This window comes from Ischnura elegans (assembly GCF_921293095.1).
Source record: "Ischnura elegans chromosome 13 unlocalized genomic scaffold, ioIscEleg1.1 SUPER_13_unloc_1, whole genome shotgun sequence".
In the NCBI taxonomy this organism is placed as follows: domain Eukaryota; kingdom Metazoa; phylum Arthropoda; class Insecta; order Odonata; family Coenagrionidae; genus Ischnura; species Ischnura elegans.
In genome coordinates this window covers 13017564-13038846 of record NW_025791657.1, presented here as the reverse complement: position 1 = coordinate 13038846, position 21283 = coordinate 13017564, and the positions used below count along the sequence as shown (strand labels likewise).

General features: G+C 43.1%; 1 protein-coding gene across 1 annotated transcript; it reads left to right on the top strand.

Moving 5' to 3' along the window:
- The first annotated feature begins 6769 nt into the window (after positions 1-6769).
- LOC124172080 lies at positions 6770-12022 on the top strand. The gene has a single exon (XM_046551488.1). The coding sequence runs from the start codon at positions 6770-6772 to the stop codon at positions 12020-12022; it is 5253 nt and encodes a 1750-aa protein (XP_046407444.1).
- Positions 12023-21283: the final 9261 nt, after the last annotated feature.

Below are 21283 nucleotides of genomic sequence, written 5' to 3'. Positions count from 1 at the left end.
GATTTGTTCAAAACTGCTCTTTATGTACAAAATTTTATAAGTATTTCATGCAATTGCGTTTGTCTGAAGGATTGAAGAAAATGAGCAGGGCTTCCAGGGCCATAACAGTTGATAGAAATATTCAAGGAATAAGAAACGAGGCAATCTGTTCACATTTGTAGATCAATGTGGAGAGATAGTTATTTCTTATGTATAGCGCGCAAAGGATAGGAAGTGCTAAGTTTTTTAGGATTTACGGAGAAAAGTGGTGAAAAAACTAGTTTATCATGAATACACGAGACGTTCATTTTATGATTAGGCTAACAAGAAAAAGTATGAAATCAAGACTAAATTCAGGCACTGAACTGGTTGGAAAAGAAAGTGAAGAAATACTTGGCTTTAAGTTACTTACAGTGAGAGAAGTACTGTGTGTTCTTTATATAACATAATGGGTTTGTAATGTATAAACTTGGTGCGAGGAAAACAGTAAGAAATGCGTTTCATCCATGGACCAAAACGAGAATTCCTGTTATTACGGAATATAAGGCGATTGAAAAGTTAAAAAATTACACAACGAAGGGATGAACTTGCGACGACATAAAGAGAGAATTGAATCTACTGTAGAGATTTAGAGAAGAGAATCTTTCACAACAAAACTTTATGATTTGTTTGACATTGCAAGGGGCGGAGCCATTGAATTTTTGACGCACGCAGTTTATCTCTCGGATAAATGTGCGTGGGATGACGAAGTAAAATTCTTATGCAATTGAATAGGAGCACGAAATGCAGTTATTGGTGGAATACATTTTAATATGCTCAAGAAGAAAAAAAAAGTTGTGGTTCTCCGCTCCTTTTGCTGTATCTGCTCCCAACAGTGACTTTCAGATCCTAAAATTACGAAAGTGTTAACCTGTACATAGCGAAAGGAGTACAAAAGAGGTTTTCAAACCACTTGTGGTACCGGAATGAGGAGTTGGTAGGCCTGTCATTTTTTGGCGGATCTTTTTCTGGGTGTGAATAGGAAAACGTGATACGCAATATAAGGACACGTGAGGGAAAAATATGATCTACCATAGATGGCATTCTATAAGCGTAAAGACCTGACCACGGTATGTATATCAAATGTTGTCACTACTAATTCAAGAAAGCTATGTAATGCATTGGAAAAATGAGCTGTATTCTTTGATTTGCCCACGCAAGAATGGTATAAACATCATGATTACAAGAACGATTTGCAAATTATTCGGGGTCTTCAAGCTATAGATGATTGTGCAGAGAGAGGCGTGAAACTAATACAAGATTTTAAGTCAACCACGTAAAAGGAAGAGAGCTTTTAAAATTAATTACTAACAATAAGTGTGAATTTTCATCGTAGCACAACCCCTAACGTCCGCAAATACACTGTATATGCCAAATATGGCGTGTCAGTAAAAAATTACAAATACGAAAATGTATTTTGTTTTGGTTAATATGAACTGAAATTCATGGACAAGTGAAATTACGAGTAAATTGATCACTTTGATTGGAAGCATTTTCATGGCAATTAAATTCTTTCTAACGTAAGCACATTTCTTCCAAGACTACATCTTACTAGCAGGAGCAAAGTCTTTGCCGATGGAGGGGAGGGGGTGAAGGGGAAGTCTCTAGTAAGTGGTGCGGGCCGCACCTCATCGGCGCCGAGGTGCGGGGTAGCGCCCTGGGGGTCGATTGCATTACGACGGACGATATCTCGTAAACGCTTAGAGATAGGTAAAAACAAAAAGAAAATCGGCCCTGATGGGCTTCACTTTTACGTTTTACATGGAAATGGCACTTAATCGAGCCAGAAAATCTCAATTGAGGGTCCTCAGTGCTTAGGGCCCTTGGGGCACGGGTTGCCGTTATTTTAAAGTAACCAAATTTTAACACGTGAATATAAATCATATTTGGACCATTTTGAGACTAGAAAAACATAACTTTTCTCAATTCTGAAAAATAAGGAGCAACTCTCAGAGAGAAAAAATTGGAAACCACGGGATCGTGAAGCAATGCATGCCTTTTCCTTCCTTTTATTAACAGCTGGTCACGGCAAATGAAATTATTGCGATTGTGAATCATATTCCAAGAATTCGTCTGGACCACCAATTTTAAAGTTAAATAGATCGAAATTAGAGATGGATCGAATCGCAGATTTCATGAACTCGAATATCGAATTCGAATATTAAATCATTGCTTGAATATTCGACTACAGTTGGATCCGGATTTAACGTCTTCGCCTTTAACGTTTTCCTGCATTTAGCATTCATTTTTTCGGTCCCGATTCATTCCCTATTACGACATTGTAAAAATTATCCGTATTTAGAGTTTCCGCATTTTGCGTTTTTCCGCATTTATGGCCGTAAAAATATTTCCTTCACAAGATCTTTTTGCCCGATTTCACGTTATTTCATGACGGCTCGTTCAAATGATTATCCAAATCTTCCAATTTATGCTCATCAACAAGATCAGTCTCATGAAAGTTTACCAAGAGTCGATAGAATCTACCGGGGAACGCTTCTTCAACTGCTTTCTTCCGCGAATGCAGCGCGTGGACCTTCACCTCGAAAGCTGGGTGATTTGTCTTCTCGTAATGTTTCGCTTCCCTTCCGATCCAAACACCAGACACTTTTTGTATCAAATCCGCTCTAATGGAGCTAAGTCATTCCTTGATAACCTCTAACTACCTTATCCTTCACTTCGTGAACTTCAATGATACGTGACGACTGATGACACGAGTTATCCTCGGAGAGCCGCTACAATGACGGTTTCCTCGTAATGGTTTGAACTGACGGCTTATGCCCCTGTCAACTCTACTCCCTACGGGTAGTCCATTGTTAGCCCAATATTTTTCCAGTCGGCTACTTACTCTTTTCAAAAGAGGCCCAATATCATTTGCGCAGTTCACTACAAGATTCTTTCTGTAATCCATTCCAAGGACAGTTTCCACGGAGGAACATCGAAAGAACCGAGGAAGTGTTTCCCCTGTCATGATCATGAGTGAAAGCATTCTATCCTAACGGAACAACATTATTTTGCATCGTAATCGAGATATCCCGGAGCCCATACACCGACATGTGGCTGGATGATTTCACTGTCCATTCAAAGATATTTATCTGGTGCTATTTTATGTCAAAATGGAATGACAATCGCAGTTTCGACAATGAGCCTCCTGTGCGCACATTTTGGATTACGAGGTCATCCGAAAAAAGGAGAATATTTTTTCTAGTATGCGTACAAGTCGATGGTGATTCAACTACATGATAACACCAGATTCGTTGTCATATATCCGCGGCCTCACGCAGGTCGAATGGAGCCCCTACAAGTTGCTTACGCGGCGCGCTGATCACCTTCACTCCGACTCAACATGTTTCTCGGCCGTCCTCGGCATGTCCATGACTCTAAATAAATCCCTCATGCTAGAAAAAAATCACAGCTTAATCACGTTTAAATAGATGAGAGCGGAAATGTACGAAAATCCAGCAGGAATCCCTTGGTGCTTGACTTCGACGTCATAACTCGGATGAAATTTTCAAACTCCAGAGGCACTGACAATTTTTCAGATGAAATCCAGTTCTATGGAAGATTAAACCTTTTCACTTAACAGAGTTTAGCAAATGGTTATTCAAGGTCCAACCATATTTTATTAAAAGCTGCCGGACTCCCCCCTCCCCAAAATATAAAAACGCAATTATTGTCCTTCACGAAAGAAAACAAAATATTGAAAAATCAGGAATTTACAAAAATTTCCTTTGATAATGTAAGTTATTTTCGATTATAAAAAGCGTTAAAATTAGTTTAAAACCCATTATTTAGTGCCCGGTTTTTTTCTAAAATCCCCCCCCCTGGTTTTGAGCTCCCCATGAACGACATTCCTACCTACGCCACTGCACCTTCCCCTCCACCTCTCCTTTACGCGCTTCTGCTGCCCACCCCTTCCTCATGCTGACCGGTTGAGCACCTCGTCGCACGTGACGTTACTGCTGTTTTAAATACTGTTAATTGTGTTCCTGATTGCGGAGTTGCAATTTAATTTAATGATACACCCATAAAAATGTCTTTCATTGTGTATAAACATTTCCCTTGACATAAGGATGACCAATGAATGCCGCGTGCATGCACTTCGGCGTAAATTATCTCGAGGATGTGCTAAATCCACCTCACTATCCTGAAGCATTTTCCGGTGAAACACAAGTCGGTACGCTATCATACAGTAAAATTCAGGTGAAACGTGCGTGAGGAAAATTTGATTTCAGTCCATGGCAGGGGGGTAGTCAGGAATTTTGTTAAGGGGGAGTCCAAAACCTAGGGGGGAAATTTTTAAACAACAGGAAAGGGTTTCAAACTATTTTTAACAGCCTTCATAATGGAAAATACTTCATTTTTCAAATATTCATTTCTTTCATTTTTGTACATTCATGATTTTTAAATACTTTCTTTCCTTTTGTGAAGGAAAGTAATTGTGTTTTTATATTTTGGGGGGTCGTCTCCCTATGCCACTGGTCAGTGGTTTATCCTAAGATTTTTCCTATTTTCATTTCCAAACCCAAGCGTAACAGTTTACGTTCTGAGCATGTAAAGATGTTTTTATAAAACAACTTGAAAGCCTATAAAAATGATTTTTGATTTATAAAAATATTAAGATGTGTACGGAAATCTAAAAAGTATTCTATGAATTGTATGTACCCACAATAAACTTGAAAAATGACTTTTTCCAATGGTAGGAATTTGAAAATGCATTTGGAATCTAATATATCAGATTCGAAATATCAGGCTCCAAATATCCTGGATCCGTCCATCCCTAGTTATTTCATTCCATTCAATTTTTACATTTTAATTACAGCAATGCTACAGATAAATCAAAATGTAAACTGTACGTGGAATTAGAATCGATGGAATCGGAATCGAGAATCGGGAAACGATTTCAAGGAATCGGAAGTGGAATCGGAATGGAGAAAAAGTGAAAATCGACTCATCCCTATGCAAAACCTAGCAATTTCTGAAGTTGTAGTGTACTCCGACAGTGGGTGGAAACCACCCCCTGGGTAAAACCGCCCGTGGAAATGATACAACTTTCGGTCCTTGGTCTGCTCCCTACCTGCTGTTAACATTTCCAGTAAATCCATTCAGTTTGAAGAAATTGCTAGCCAAAGACCTTCCTTCATTTCCTGGACTAGTACGACGAAAACCAACAATGCCGTTTAATCCTCTCCAAAATGGCACATTACGATGCCTCTGTAAGGGGTACCTTCCCTCCCTCGTAAAACAACTGCCATTACTATCACCGTCTTCCATCGAATTTGCAATGACTTCATATTCAGTTGATTATTTTAGTTGAACGGAAGTCATTGACGCCTACTGCATTTCCTTAGGTGTATGCTTGCGGCGTAATGATCACTTTACCTTTCCCACTTCTTTCATGTAACGTGTGCTTATTGTTACTGTACTCGACAAAAAACTAACATTCATTTAAATGCAATTTAATTCACATCTTATACATCGTTACACATGTATGTATCCCCTTCTTCACGTTCTACAAAAGCGGATTCTTTGACGTGCATCCGCCTCACATAACCATCACGCCCCTTATCCCCATTTTTACGGTGCCCTTCATACACTCAAAACTGGGACATTCCTTCCCATGTCTTCTCATATTGTATTAAACAGACGTTCGCGTTCCTCTGTTCAACTTGCATCGTACTGATGAAGCACTTGCGTTTTGCTGGTGACGAACACCAGAGAAATATTGCTTGACATTTTGATCTCGGGCTGTTTTCTTACTCCTTCACCTTCCTTTACCCCTTTATCCGTGTAAGTGGCCTTTTTCCTACGGAAGTGTCGTTCATTCCCCTGGGCGTGTCGCTCGCATTCCCGTTAATTCCCTGCGCTCTGACTATGGTGACGATTATCTTTCTACGTACATTCTATTGTTTCATTTTTCGCGTTCCCTTACACTCGCAATCATTCATTCACGACGTAGCTCACCCCTACTCCTTCACTGACGTATCAATGTCGTCACACTCACTTATCTTCGTCGTGTACAAAAGTTTTCTGTTAAAACTGTTACATTTACATAATTACATTCGTCAACAGCTTTCACAAATGAAAACATGCCTCATTACCTTCTTTGATCGACATACGCCACTCGGTCTTCATGCATGCACTTCATAATGTTTCCCTTTCTTTTCCGTGTTCTTGTATTAAAGTTTATTCCAGCTAATAATTCCACTTCAGCTATGGTCACTAAAATACATTGCATCATTCATACGAAATTAAATATTGCCCTGATTAGCTACCGCCGATCGGGTTTTTGCAATACTTTTAACGAACTCAGTTCGTATGCAGCACTTCAACATTTCTTCCATTCTGACATTGCATTACTCATTTGCAGGTTACACCGAGGACTCCCTGACCTGGTGTTCGACATTCCTTGCATTTCCCTGTCTCTTCCAATAAGTAAGTATAAACACAATCTGCCTCTGATACTTTTTCGCCTTCCGCGATGCATACGCGCTCTAGGGGGTTCTCCTGCGTTGCTGCGGGGTCTTTCCATCAGGGCAACTACGACCTTTTCGGTTGGAGTGCAGGTTCACAATGTGTAGTGAACTCCTCCTGCGCGGCAGTTTGGGGCTTCATCGACGGAAAATTCAATACGGACGTAATAAATTCACTCCTTTTCTGCGGAAACCGGATATATAGAACTTTGCGGGATGATTCAATTGGGGGCGTAGAACGTTACCTTTTCCCGGAAGAATTACCCGATGTGTTAGAGGTAATGGGAAACGTAGTCCACATCGCCGTATCAGACGTGCACTACGGCATATATCCGCTCATTATCTCAGATGTCGACGAATATGTCAGGTCACTATCACATGTCCTTGAGAACCTCCTATCACAAACCCAAAATGACATTGCTTTCATTTTCACCGGTCGTCTCCGTTCAGTTACCTTTTGGCGCCGATGTGGCAACATTTACTTATTCGACTCTCATGCTGTGGACTACGACTACCGAACCTGTGTGGACGGTAGGGCCAGCTTGTTTAAATGCCACACGTACGCATCTCTGGCCTCTATGCTTCTTTCATCTAACAATTACAGCCCTGATGAAAACCAATACACCATTACACGGCTCATTTTCACACGCCCAGCGGACGTTTCGTCTTCTGCAGCATGTAGCCAGAGGACGATCGGCGCTACGGAAATTACAGGTATTCATTCACGGAGCAGCATCACTCAGGATCCCAAACTGCTTCACATGAAACCTGTTGTCTTATTATTTAGGTTAGATAATCCACTCACTGCTCCTCCCATGACCGGAAAAAGAATGGGTCGTCCCAAGAAGGTCAAACGCGGAAGACCGAAGGTACTGGATACCACGAGAGACGAGCAGTTAGCGGCAGCAAAAAAAAAATATGCAACAAAGAGACCAGACGTTAACCTGGGCTCAGTTCGTCGCTACAGCCAAGACAATCCAGAAGTGAATAGGGAAGCCGTGAGGAGGTACGCCGCCGATCACCCGGAGGTTAACAAGGAAGCCGTGCGAAAGTACGCCACCGAGCACCGGGAGGAGCATAGGGAAGCCGTGCGAAAGTACGCAACCGACCACCCGGAGGTTAACAGGGAAGCTGTGCGAAAGTATGCCACCGAGCACCCGGAGGTTAACAGGAAAGCCGTAAGGAAGTACGCCACTACGCATCCGAGGGTTCAAACGAGTGCTATCAGTCGATTGCAGGAGATCGATCCAGAGGCATCGCGGCAGACGTCGGTGAGGTACAGGTTGCGTAATCCGGATTTACAGACCATGAGGCACATTCCCGCTGCTCTCGGAAAAAAGATAGTTAGCAATGGCCCCATGGCCTATTGGAATAGAGCGGCTCTGGACGACGTCGCGCCTTTCAAGTTGAAGAGGGTATCCCTTTGGGAAGAAGGCGTGCATCGATGCTCTCACTGTGGCGCTAGGCTTTTCGACGAGGAGAAGGAACGTAGAAAGTGGTGCTGCGGAGAAGGATCGTTCAATGTGCAGCGGCTGCCTTCCTTAGATGTACCGTTTTATTCGAACAGAGAATTCTTAGGTAGATCGCGAGCGTACAACGACCTGTTCGCCTTCTGCGCGCTAGAGGTCAGTGGTGGGTACAGGCACCCAAGTGGGCTGTCATTCTTTAAGATAGAAGGTAGGATGTACCACCATGTGCACGCTCTGGAAGCTCGAGGACAAAGGTTCACCACGAGAGGAGGTAATACTCAGTTCGTGAACCGCTGCCGCCTTTACATTGACGACGGCGAAGAACGAAGAAACATAGCGCTGGGAAGAACGCTCAGGACGGACGTCATTGAAGAAATTGACTGTTACATCACAAGTGTGAATCCGTTCATCGAGGAATTCCGTCGCCTGAGTGCGGAGCCATCAATCGACGCGCACCTCACTTTCGAAGTGACGAGCAGATCCACTCATGGTCCGAGACTTGGAGATAGACAAACTGGTATCGAGGTGCACGCCGCCATGAGCACGGAGGACGCAGCATACGATCCTAGGAAATTGACAATTTGGAAGAGGAGTGACCGAAGACCGTCCTCAATAGACCTCTTGAGTCCTCTCATGGAGCCGTTCCAATATCCGTTGCTCTACCCCCACGGTAGTTTGGGTTGGCACGTGGGAATGAAGGATAACCAAGGAAGAAAGCTCACGCAGTTCAACTACGCAAGATGCCTACTACTGTCAGAATGCCGATTTTCCCACTTGGGGCGTTTGTCGCAGGCATGGCAAGTGAAAATGTTTGCCCGGTACGAAGAAGAGCGGCTACGTTTCATCCGCTATTCCCAGATGCGATCCTCCTCCGCAACCGCCACGCGGATCGCACCTCTGGACGAACTGATAGACGTAGGAAGACAGGAACAAGGACAGGTTCGACGAGATATCGAGGGTGACGAAACAGTTCAAGGAGAAGGTGGCGTGCGTCCGGGGAAAGTTTACCTTCCGAGCACGTTCACCGGAGGACCCCGGTACATGAAGGTCCACTACGAGAACGCCATGGCTCTAGTATCGCGGTTGGGAGCACCGACGTACTTTCTCACGTTTACTTATAGCGCTCACTGGGAGGAAAATAGAAAGGCGTGCCCCCATGGAAGCAAGCGCAGTGATCCTTCCACAGCCTGCAGGATATTTAGCATAAAGCTCGGGGAATTAATAAGAGACTTGCGTAGCGGAGCATTTTTTGGGCGCCCCGCCTACTTCGTCTACGTCATCGAAATGCAAATGCGGGGATTGCCTCACGCGCACATAGTTTTCAAGGTACACGGAGGGGAACCGGTACAAGCGGCAGAAATCGACGAGGTTATTCGCGCAGACATTCCATCCGAAGACGAGGCCGGTGGACGACTTAGGAAGTTAGTTTTGCAACACATGATCCACGGCCCGTGCGGTACCGACTACCGCACCGACTTTCCATGTTGGGATGACGCGAAAGGTTGTTGCGGTAAATTCTATCCCAAACCGTCTTGCGAAACAACCCACGTGGACGAAAGAGGTTTCGTTCAGTATAGGCGCAATTACTCGAATCGGGGGATTATCACCACGCGACGCAGGGAAATTACAGTGCACGACGGATGGGTGGTCCCGTACAACGCCGCGTTGATGTTGAAGTACGAGGCGCACATAAACTTAGAACTTGCATCCACTCGCCGCGTAGTTAAATATTTGTTTAAATACCTAATGAAGGGTGGCTCACTGCAAAACGTCACCGTGACCCCGATAGGATTGCAAGAGAACGAGGTCGAGCAGTATGCCACAAAGCGCATGATAGGCGCCAGCGACGCCTGCTGGCGTTTGCTTGAGTTCCCCATTTCTAAATTGGAGCCCACCGTGGAATGCCTTCCCGTCCACTTGGAAGGGAAACAACAAGTCATATACAGGCCTCGCGAGAGTAATTTGACAGAAATCGCGTCTTCCGCCTCTTCCAAATTAATGATTTACTTCGACCGTCCGCGAGACCCCATTTTTGACGACTTGACGTACCAGAGTTTTTACGAGACGTGCATAGTCCACTCCCGTCCTCCGCGTACTGACGTCTTTTTCGAGCACCCGGACGGCGTGCATTACGTTACCGCTCGCAAGCGCGGGGAAAAAGTCTGTAGGTTGCTTTGGATTTCACCTAACCGAGGCGAACAGTATTACTTAAGGATTCTTCTCATGACCACTCCTTGCCGTGGTTACGCCGACCTTTTGTCCCGCGGGGTAGGTCATTGCCGCACGTTTCAGGAAGTCGCGCGTACTTTAGGCTTGATCGAGGACGAGGAGGAATTCAGCGATGCCATGAAAGAGGCCTCGGCGTTCATGCTTGCAAATGCATTGCGGTCATTCTTCGTTCTTCTCTGCAATGTAGGCGCACCAGCGGCCATCCTTTGGGAGAAATTTAAGGATGCCCTGAGTGAGGATCATTTAGACCGGCATCCCGAAAACCCCGAGGTAGCGTACCGATTAACTCTTTTAGCTATCGATAGGAGCCTCAGGCGTCAGGGTTCTTGTCTCACCGATCACGGGCTTCCGCACGTCGACGACGACACTACCGAATTGAGTAGAGAGCAGGTTCGTTACGGCAGGGAACAGTTGAGGTCTTTCGTGGAGGAGTGGGAGCCAAGGCTTTCCGAGGACCAGAAACGTGTTTTCTCCCACGTCAAAACCCTCATCCAGGATGAAAAAAGAGGGGATAGAATATTGTTCCTCGACGGGCCGGGCGGCTATGGAAAAACCGCACTCATCAGCGTCATTCTAGCGTACGCGCGCGGACACGGATTTGTTGCTTTGGCAGTTGCCAGCTCGGGGATCGCGGCGTCCAACATGGAAGGAGGGACTACGGCCCACAGCATGTTCCGCCTCCCCCTCGATTTAGGGGACGGAACTGGATATTGGAACGTGAGCAACGGTTCGCAGCGGGCTCAACTCGTGAGAGAAGCAAAAATCATTATCTTCGACGAGGCACCGATGGCTCACCACTTTTTGTTTCAAATTATAGATAGGTCACTTAGGGATCTTATGGATAATGATTTGCCGTTCGGAGGAAAGATATTCGTCTGTTCCGGTGACTTTAGGCAAATCCCACCTGTCGTGGAAAAAGCGCGCACCCCCGCAGATGTAGCGCGTGTTTCCCTGCGGTCGTCACCGATGTGGAGGATCTTCAAGGTATTTTCCTTGACAACGCCACAACGAACGAGTAACTGCAAGGATTACTCCGACTTCCTCCTCCAGGTTGGCAACGGCACCATCGACTCCATCCCCTTCGGCGAGGGACGGCTACAAGAGACGCTGATACCACTTCGAGGACTAAGGGCTGTGACATCTCTGCGGCAACTTATCGACGAGGTCTTTCCACCCTGCGTTCTGAGCCAACCCGAGCTCTGCGCAAAGAGAGCGATTCTTTCCACGTTGAATGTAAACGTCAAGGAAATAAATGAGTTAGTTCTCGACTCTTACGAAGGATGCCTGCATGAGCTGCGGAGCGCCGACAGCGTCTACAAAGAAGACGACGAGGGACTCGATGTGGACATCCAACTGTTGAACAAGGCTTCCGGAAAAGGCATTCCGGACCACGTTTTGCGCCTCAAGGTCGGATCGGTATGCCTAATCATCAGGAATTTGAATATTGCAGACGGACTGGTGAATGGGACCAAAGTCATCGTGACCGCTATTACACGCCGCCTCGTCACGGTCCGAATTCCCGGGGAGACACACCTCATCGGCATACCCCGGATCAGTTTCATATTCCCATTCACCGAAGGTTCTCCGCTTAAAATACTCCGCCGCCAGTTCCCCTTGGCCTTAGCATACTCCATGACAGGACATAAGAGCCAGGGCCAGACGATAGAGTACGTCGGAGTGGACCTCAGAACCGACTGTTTCACTCACGGTCTACTCTACGTGTTATTGAGCCGCGTGAGAAGGCCGGAAGACATAATCGTACTCGTTCCGCCGAAGAAACTCATCGATGGGATACCTTACGCCAAAAACGTCGTTTTCCCTGAGCTTTTACTATGAGGAATTGTTCATGGATTTCACACATCTCTTTGCGATGACCCCAAGCGTGCCTTGCATCGTCAGCGGTATATACCATTAGGGAGACTAGGTGCCGTGTCTACAGGCCGGTCTCCGGATTTGTAGAGTAGGGAGAAGGCTACCTTGGGTGTTTCCACCGCATGGAGAGTACAAAGACATACAATCGCCTGCTTAATGGGAAGTCACCGAATCCGATATCGTCGCTGGATTAAATATCACTAACGATTACGCAAACGAGTGCCTACATCGCCTACTATCTCGTAAGACTACAGTGGAGTGGTGTGAGTGTGACGACCCTCGCCGGCCTTCCATCGCCATCGGTATATATCGTAGGGAGACCCGTGCCGTTTCTACAGGCCGGTCTCCGGGATCGAGGAGTAGGGAGAAGGCCACCTAGGGTTTCCCCACTACACGCACAGTCCATTTCTACGAAGAATATCTCTCTACCTAATGAAGTGATGTCACCGATTCCAAGATCGTCGCTGGATTGCATTTAATTTACGAGGATGCAAAAAATTATCTCCATACTCCGTCATTTCCGTGATTTCAGTGGATAAGGGTGGCAAAAGAACCTGGCTTGCCTTCCATCGTCATCGGTATATACCATCACGAAGACCAAGCGCTGTAACCACAGGCCGGTCTCCGGATTATTCGAGTAGGGACAAGGTCACCAGGGACGTTTGCGAGGATATAACTAATGGAAAATGGGCCTAAAAATTAACTTTTTATAGCCCTTCACCTACACGCTGCGTTACAATGTCACCGTCATAGGTGCACACTTACAATAACTTACCGAAAATGAGAAAATGCAAAAAAATGAATCCATAAAAAATATGATCATCTAACCTATGCATGTTACCTTTCCAGTTTGGAAATATAGCATTAAGCAGTACGCATGAACAAGAGAAAATATACAAAAATTAACCATTATTAGTTCCATTAACATTGCACTGTAATATAGTTGTTTCTTCCTCCCTTCTTGTACCACATTTTCTGCATACTTAATTTTAAAGGAACTGCTATGATATCTTTTGTGATGTATGTTCACCATGTTATGCCTATATTTACATATTTCTCAATGTTATGCTACTCAACATTCCCACACCATATCACCGCATTCTAACTATTTACAACCTTGTAAATCACAATATGCATGCGTATCAATTTATCAACTTGGAGCCGTCTTACTACCGTACATAAATTGTTGCAATTAAGTTACGAAATACGACTAATGTTTTCTCTATCTCACCATTGCTTGAAATTCATGTCACAGGATCTCAGCTATTTCTGGCACACCTACGTGAATGTATATGTACCTAAACTTGATTTGCATGATCACTGACGCCTTGTATTTATTTCTACGTTCTCTATTACGAGTAATACGTACGCGTCTTTCAATATCAGAGACATCTGTCTGTGTACATTTAGCTAATACTTAGTAGTAGTTGTAGTGCATGCCCCTCTCAAATCCTAACTGCAGCCTCAACGTGGCGAGGGGGTGGCAACAATCGAAAGCCATTTCACGGACATTTCAATTAGTGCTACCTCTTTACGACGCAAGCATAGCCAATTCCGATTCAGTATTCATTTCGCAGGTGAACACTGCATAAATTTACTTAAGGCAGACTTTGCGTTCCTCTCCACGAACGATTGCTCGTGGATTCCAATGTCTTCCTTCACCGTATTTGGCTTCCGATTGGCAAATGCAGTGGGTGATAACATCTGTACGCTCGATAGAAAGAGAAAAAGATTGCTTACTTTGAGCGAAAATTTCTTCTTCGTACTTCTTTGCCGCGGTAAAACTTACGATGCAAACCGGACAACGGGATATATCACGTGCATCCCAACCATTATCCTTATTGTCAACGTACGTGCTTAATCTCCAAAATCTTTCCGGAAAGTATTATCGCAGTGAGAGATCGCCAGGGGATATCGGCGGGGGAGGAAAACGGTGCATCTTCGCCACAGGGGCGATTTCAACGATCGACAAGGGGAACGCAACCCGCGCAGATAGAAAATTTCTAAAATATATTTTAGAGCACTGCAGAACGAGGTACGGGCTTCAAACTCACGTGGTCGATGCCTTTCCCCTCGAAGTACTTACCCATTGATGCATGACGCGATATTGTTCACACCGGGGGACATGCCGTCACCCGACGAAGGCGGGGAACGGCGAAGCCGTCTGGTAGGGCAGCCGGCGAAGCCGGATGCGGGGGGTTTTAGGGGGCGTAGCCCCCTAACGAGCGCGCGCAGCGCGGCGAGTATGTATTACTAACACTCAACGGGAGAAAACAGTACATATTAATTTTCAATTGACCCCCTGGTTTGGAAGTTAGCAGAGGTTTGCGTTGTATACAACACATCCGTTAATTTTAGTGGTATAAACAGCTTGTTTTCGGCTAACTACTAGTGATAGATGTGGCTTCTTCATATCAAGATTATAGTTATAGGAACAAAAACTACGGTAATGCCAAGCGCTCAAATTAGTGAAACTTGATTTTACGCGCATAAAACGGGTACTTTTGGGGAAAAATATGAAGAACTGGAAATACTATGACGCCGCAGATTTTTTTAAGTACATGTTACAACATAGAAATGAATTCTCTTTCGTATGCTCTTTGTTGCATTGAAGTTGATTGCTTCGTTTAGACGCAAGAGCTCCTCAAACTCGGGTATCTTGCTTTTTTACTGACAGTACATGAGCTGAAAATGATGCAAGACCCTTTGAGAATAATGGTAATAGAATACACGGATCAGGACATTACATTCTGTCCAGATTGCCCCGTGATAAGGAAGAGGAAAATTCTCGAGCTCCTTAAGGAGGATGAAGAATGTAGCCCGAGGACGTGCATATGGAGCATGCTATCCCCGGAAACGGTAATGAGGAGGCTGATGAAGATGCATAATTCGAATCGATTAATGCAAGAGGACCGCATTCTTTCCAACACAAATGAGACTTACACTTCTACAGAAAAGGGGGAAAACTTGAATGAAGTACAAGAGCAAACATGAGCAAAAAATGGCTGTTCTGGAGCGATTGCAACTTCTCTTATCAAAGTTGAAAATAAATCTGTTGCTTTGCCCATCCCTGCCTGTTTGTGATAGTGCCTCTATTGAAAACTTGGATTATCATTTTGAGACAGTGTATGGAGAAATTCCTGAGAATATTCATAGTATTGGTATATTTTTAGTGAAAAACATAGTACCTGGGTGTAATGTGCAATCCATCCAGACATTGTCCAAGTGTTATGTTACCATATAAAGAAGGTCAGTTTTTTATTAATACCATATTTTAATACAGAAAAATTTATTACTTCGACAATTAAATCTACAACAGAAAGATGCTGATGAAATGTTGTGCTCTAGAAAATAAAGGTGATGGACCCTCAGAAAAGATTATTTTTTTCCACTGTTGACCACTAACCTTTTCTTGTCCAATAGCATTGGTTATTCAAATGTTAATGTTTTCAAACCCAAACCCTATTTGAGCATAAAAATTACGTGTGGAACCATTTGGATGATAGTGCAGTAGTTGAAGCAGCAGGTGAGTTCTCTATAGGATTAGCTGATAATTCTTACGATGGAGGGTTTCCTGTAACTGCACATGCCTCCCCCTAGATCTGCCTATGATGAGAAGTTTCGAATCCACACGAAGTTTTATTTTCGGCTAATGTTTCAAGCCAATAGTTTTATTAACCTTGCCACACCACGCATACAGAAATCATCTTTGGATTTAATATGTTACCGTTTCCAAACCCAATCCTGAAACTTGGATAAATCGAACATCAAGGGACCAGTTAAAAACTTGAATTATCGAAAAATTCTATTACAAGAGGTCCTTCATAAAAAATCCAACAAATAAAATTCTTCTTTCCAATCAAAACTCACTCACTTATTGCCCTATGCTTCCTTGAAAAAACAGTGGGTACACACTTTTGGACTCCCAAAATATTCCGATTGAGAAGGGCTATGCTTCAGGATGGAAGCCGCACTCAATGAACAGCACTTGTCCATGACACCATCATCTTCCTCATCACCCCTAAAAAAATGAGGTGCATATATTCCAATGGAAACTCTGTCACCACCCTAATTCCAGGTATCCTAGGGAGGATTATAATTATGAATTATAATTCCTCAAGATTTTCTAAAATAATGTTTTTATTGTAAAAAGAACTGTATAAATAGAGTGAGTATGTCAAAAAAACATTTGTGGTGCAATTTTCAAAGCAATCCTACAAAAATCTGATTTTTTGTTCTACTTTGACGCAATCCGGACCACTATGCGCCGATTCTATTAATAGGTTGGGATAGGGAAGGGTAAGTTTCCAGAAAAAAAGGATCAGGTGTTGAAGAGGTACGTGTGTGTAGCTGCACAAAGGGAAGATCTATATTTCATTGAGAAAGAATGTGGAAAACGGAGGAAAATGGTCGCGTTGAATTCTTTAAAAATAAATAATTTCTCGCTGTCCTAATACTGGGAAAGAAATGAATTACGCGCGAAGTTCGAAAAATGTGGGGCGAATTGATTGGTTCTGTGGTTGAGATAATTCTGATTACTTAACAAGCATCTGGCACTTCATCTTGCAGTCAGACTTCCATTCGGTCTTATGTAGGGTTGGCAAGTCGAAGATGATTGCCATTAAAGTAGTTCAGAAGCGATATCCCACGGCTAATGACAACACCGAAGTGTTTCAGTGCGTCAATACGCTTCGAGATTATTGATATATATAATAACAGCAAAAGAAACGTCGCCGCGGGTGAAGGAAAAATATTTTAATTTCCAAACTTCAATATACTCCTATGGTAAAAGTTTTTAATCCATCCAAATCTAATAAAAAATTGCCCCCAGCAGATGCAAGTTTATTCTCACATTTTTTCGTATCATCTCAACAGAGGAAATTATTAATCACCAGCAAAGGCTAATAGATTGCATACATTGGGAGCGAAACTTCCACCAATAGGATATTTTGCTTCATCAAAGAAAACAAAAGGCATTGATTGCGATTCGTTACCCAACATTACTGTATTCATAATATACAAGTTATTTGGTTTTATAAATACTAGTTTAGACGAATGGCAATGGTCAATTTTATCCTCATTTGAAAAAGCCCAGATTGGCGCCCATGCGATGCCACTCAACGTGACGTCACACGGACTTAGAATCTATACGTGTAGATAGGAGTTTTACATCGTCTGAGATTACCAATGCCTGCATGAGGCACAGAGCTCAGGGAAACATCTCTTAATAATCACCTATTAAAATTGCCTAAGGTCGGAAAGATTCCTTCGTTTGATTAGGTAGATATTAACAATCCATATTTAAGCCAAGTGCTACCAGCTGGCAGGGTACTCTCCTACCTGCTAGCATCCTGCGTCGTATCAGCGCTCAAAGCCTCGCCCCAAGGTCACCTCACTTGCGGCAGCGGGAACGAGAACGACGTCACACGGACTTTTCCCAGCGTTCATACTTAGCCGTCGCGTTTTCGAGCGCTTGAAAATTTTCACTTTCATTTAATCTCGAAAAATAGATAACGTCTTTTAATAAAATCTAAAATCGTGAAATACGTACTCCAAGAGTAATGATCTTTCGATTAAGGCAATAAAAAATAATAGGAAGCCACACTATTGAAGCCTGAATCTCTTGAACTTAGTTTAAATATTGAAATTAACACTTGCAATATTTCACGATTTTAAAAGAATTTTCGTCGACCTCGGTTTCAATCTTTGCGGTACAAATGGTGCGTAGTGCATTTAATTGACACAATTGTTTTATTTGAGTTGGGGAAGTAAGGGGAGAGAGGAGATGGAGACACTTGAAGAGGAATGAGGACGGAATAGAGAGCGGGGTGAGATAATGATTGGGAAAAAAACAGAGAAAGTTGTGGTGGGAGTTGGCAAGGGAGGAGACGTGGGAAATGCAGCGTTTTTTGGGGTCAACAAAATTTTTCTCATTAACATTCAAACATCCAGGTGGCGGTCTTCCTTTCCGGTGGAATTGGGGGGTGTTGTTTCGGGAGGGAGTCCATGCATGAATTGTTGCGGTGCCGTCGGAGGAGGCAGGCAGCCGGTCGGATTAGCGGTCATCCTGAACCTAAAGGTTCTTCTGAGGGCGCAGGGGGGGCTGGGTTGTTGGCTTCACAGTATGTTGTACAAGAATCATGAGGGTTCAAGGCGAACCCTTTCAGGGTACAACGCACCGGGGCCCCGGACCAAGCCCGAGGCTTATACGCCAGGACACCCGGGGAGGGGGCGGAGAGGAAGGAAAAAGGATGGAGACGCCGTCGCGATCGGAGCCCGCCGGCGCCTCCAGGGAAGGGAAAGGGCTGGAAGGAAATGGGAGTAGGGATAAAGCACCCCAGTGCTATGTGAGCAAAAGGGGCCCTACCTAGCGAAACCAAGCGAAGCTATTTCTTTACCACCATCCCGGGGAGATTTTTCTATGAGGAAGAAAAATCCCAATATAGGGACAGTGGGAAAGTATGTTGTACAATAATCTACATAATACCCTACGAGCCACCTCGAGGGAGTTTGGCAGGAGGTGACAAATCACCAACATGCAGCATGCAAGAGGACCGCCACATGCACACCACACGGTCATGGAAATATTTCGCATACCAGTAAAATATACATGCTTATTCATTTAAAAAACTTGCATGAATTTGCTCTAGGAATTACCAAGCATTAGCAAGGTTAGAACTATGAAAAAACATGCAATGAGTGATCCTAGCAAGCGACGCCACTAATACTATCAATTGAGACAACATTGCTATCCTCAACAGTACGAGGGAAGAATGGCATTTTTAATCTCTATGTTTTGCAGTATATTTTCTTTAATTTTCTTTTGCTGTTTTTATATATCAATAATCTCGAAGCGTATTGACTCACTGGAACACTTCGGTGTTGTCATTAGCCGTGGGATATCGTTTCTGCACTACTTTCATGGCAATCCTCTTGGACCTGCAAACCCTACTTAAGACCGAATGGAAGTCTGACTGCAAGATGAAGTGCCAGATGCTTGTTCAGTAAACAGAATTATCTCAACCGCAGAACCAATCAATTCGCCCCGCATTTTTCGAACTTCGCGCGTTATTTATTTCTTTCATTTTCTCTTACAATTAGATGAGTTATTACGACGCGACGGTATCTTTTGTGTTAGGTAACTTGTCAAGGGCATAAAACAGATGTCTTGCGGGTTAATCTCAAAATATTTTCAACCATAACTCCAATTCTTCGGCCACTTGCGATGGAGTGATGGATTTTTTTCTTTGCGCTACTTTCAATGAAAAAAATGTGCAAAAATAGCGGAATAACTCCTTGATATTAAATTAATATGTATTCCCCTTTAACGCTTAGGGTGCCGGCTGCTAAATTGAAAGCCCTACTGAAAAATCCAGCCATTTTTTACCATATTCGTACATTTATTATAACATTAGCATCAAAAATATATTTATTTCTATATTCATTTCAATAAAAATGGACTTTGCTCTTATTTATGAATGAGTTGAATAACATTTATTGTTAATTTTTAAATATATAATGTAGCAATGAAAACCTACTGTTTTTTTAAGTTGCAACGTATGATGTACCGCCATAGCATGCATAATAATGCTTTTAATACGCTCATTATGAACTATTTAAAGCATGCAAATCATAAAAAAGCATTTTTCCAAGCAAAGCATTATAAATCCTGAATGACAATAAGGGTCAATGCACCCTCAACGAACGATTCGATTGGCCCAAAGAATTTTCACACTAAGTGGCCAAAGATGAAGATGCCGGTAGCTACAGAGGGCTTTTCGTCCTCAATACTTAAAGTGAACTCTTTTTCCATCGAACAGTTGATTTTTGGAAAAACAGAACCACTAAGCAGTAAACTGGAAAAGTACCACGGGCGAAATATTACAGCTTCACGCATACAAAGCCAATTTAATAGAAAGGCGTAATATTACGTCCATGGTAATCCTCAGAAGAATAAGCATGACGTAATATTACGTCCATGGCACGCAAAGTGTTCAATTGCACTACTTACCTTTTAATTTCACTTAAAAGTTTCGATTTTTTCATATGGAAGTATATCGACTCCACACATTTTTCTATTCTAAACTTCAAAAAAAGTTTATAAACCCATGAAACCCATAACAAGACCAAAGAAAAGAAACTTAACATAAGCATGCAAAAATATTAAAAATAAAACCTAAGAAGTATGAAAAATGTTAAACAACAATGGTACTTTTAGTATTGTCTTTAAAGAAGTTTTGTGAATTGCATGCCATTATCCATTAACAGATGCCATAAACAATTCTAGTGGTACAAAACTTTTATGCCTGTAATGTATTCATATATTTTGTGTATTTTTGCAAGAGAAAAAGTACAGAGAAAGTATTTAATGCTACTATTTCTTCTCTCTTTGAAACCCAACTATACCGTTTCCTTAAAGTACTAATTCCTTGATTCATACCTTGAAAGTGCGAAATTTTCGCTCGGATTAACGAGTATTTTTCATTTTCCTTCAATGCGATTTGGCCGGCCTGCGCCAAACAAAAGGGGTCGCTGCTTAGACTTTTTATTTTCCCGTGCGCCAGACTGCGCGGCGATACAACAGTGTATTTGTGTGTTGCATATACGATGTAAATACATACTATTAACACTCGAGCTATGTAGCTTATTGGCGAATAAAGTTCGCCATTCTTCGAAAACCAAGGATTTCAACGTTGTACTTACATTCTCGTCTAAACTGGCCTCGTGTATTAACATATTGTACTTTAACCGCCTACAGTGTGATTTTTCAAAGCTCGAAGTATTGTAGCAGGTTTTTTTCGATCGACAATAGGAACCCAGCACCCATGGCCTATAAATTACGCCGCACAACCTGCTGTGTATCAAATCTGCACCGAAATATCTGTCTCAACTGTGAATGTACCAGGTTGAAGTAATTTCTACAAAGAAAGATAAATTTTAACAGAAATCGAGTGTTATCATACAAAATGCATATATTGTGGTCAAAGTACGCCAAGTGCCCGGCCATGTAAAATATCAGGCTTGCCTGCACGAGGTTTAACGTACAGTCCCTGCATACAAGGACCATCGGTCAATTTATCACGCAATATTTATGAAAATTACCGTAATATCACACGTAAAATAACGGTAACATAAGGCAGTTTTAAGAAACTACAAATTAGTTAGATTAAGAGATGATAAAGGTGAGTGCAACATATTAACTGATAGTGGAATTGCCGGTGAGGT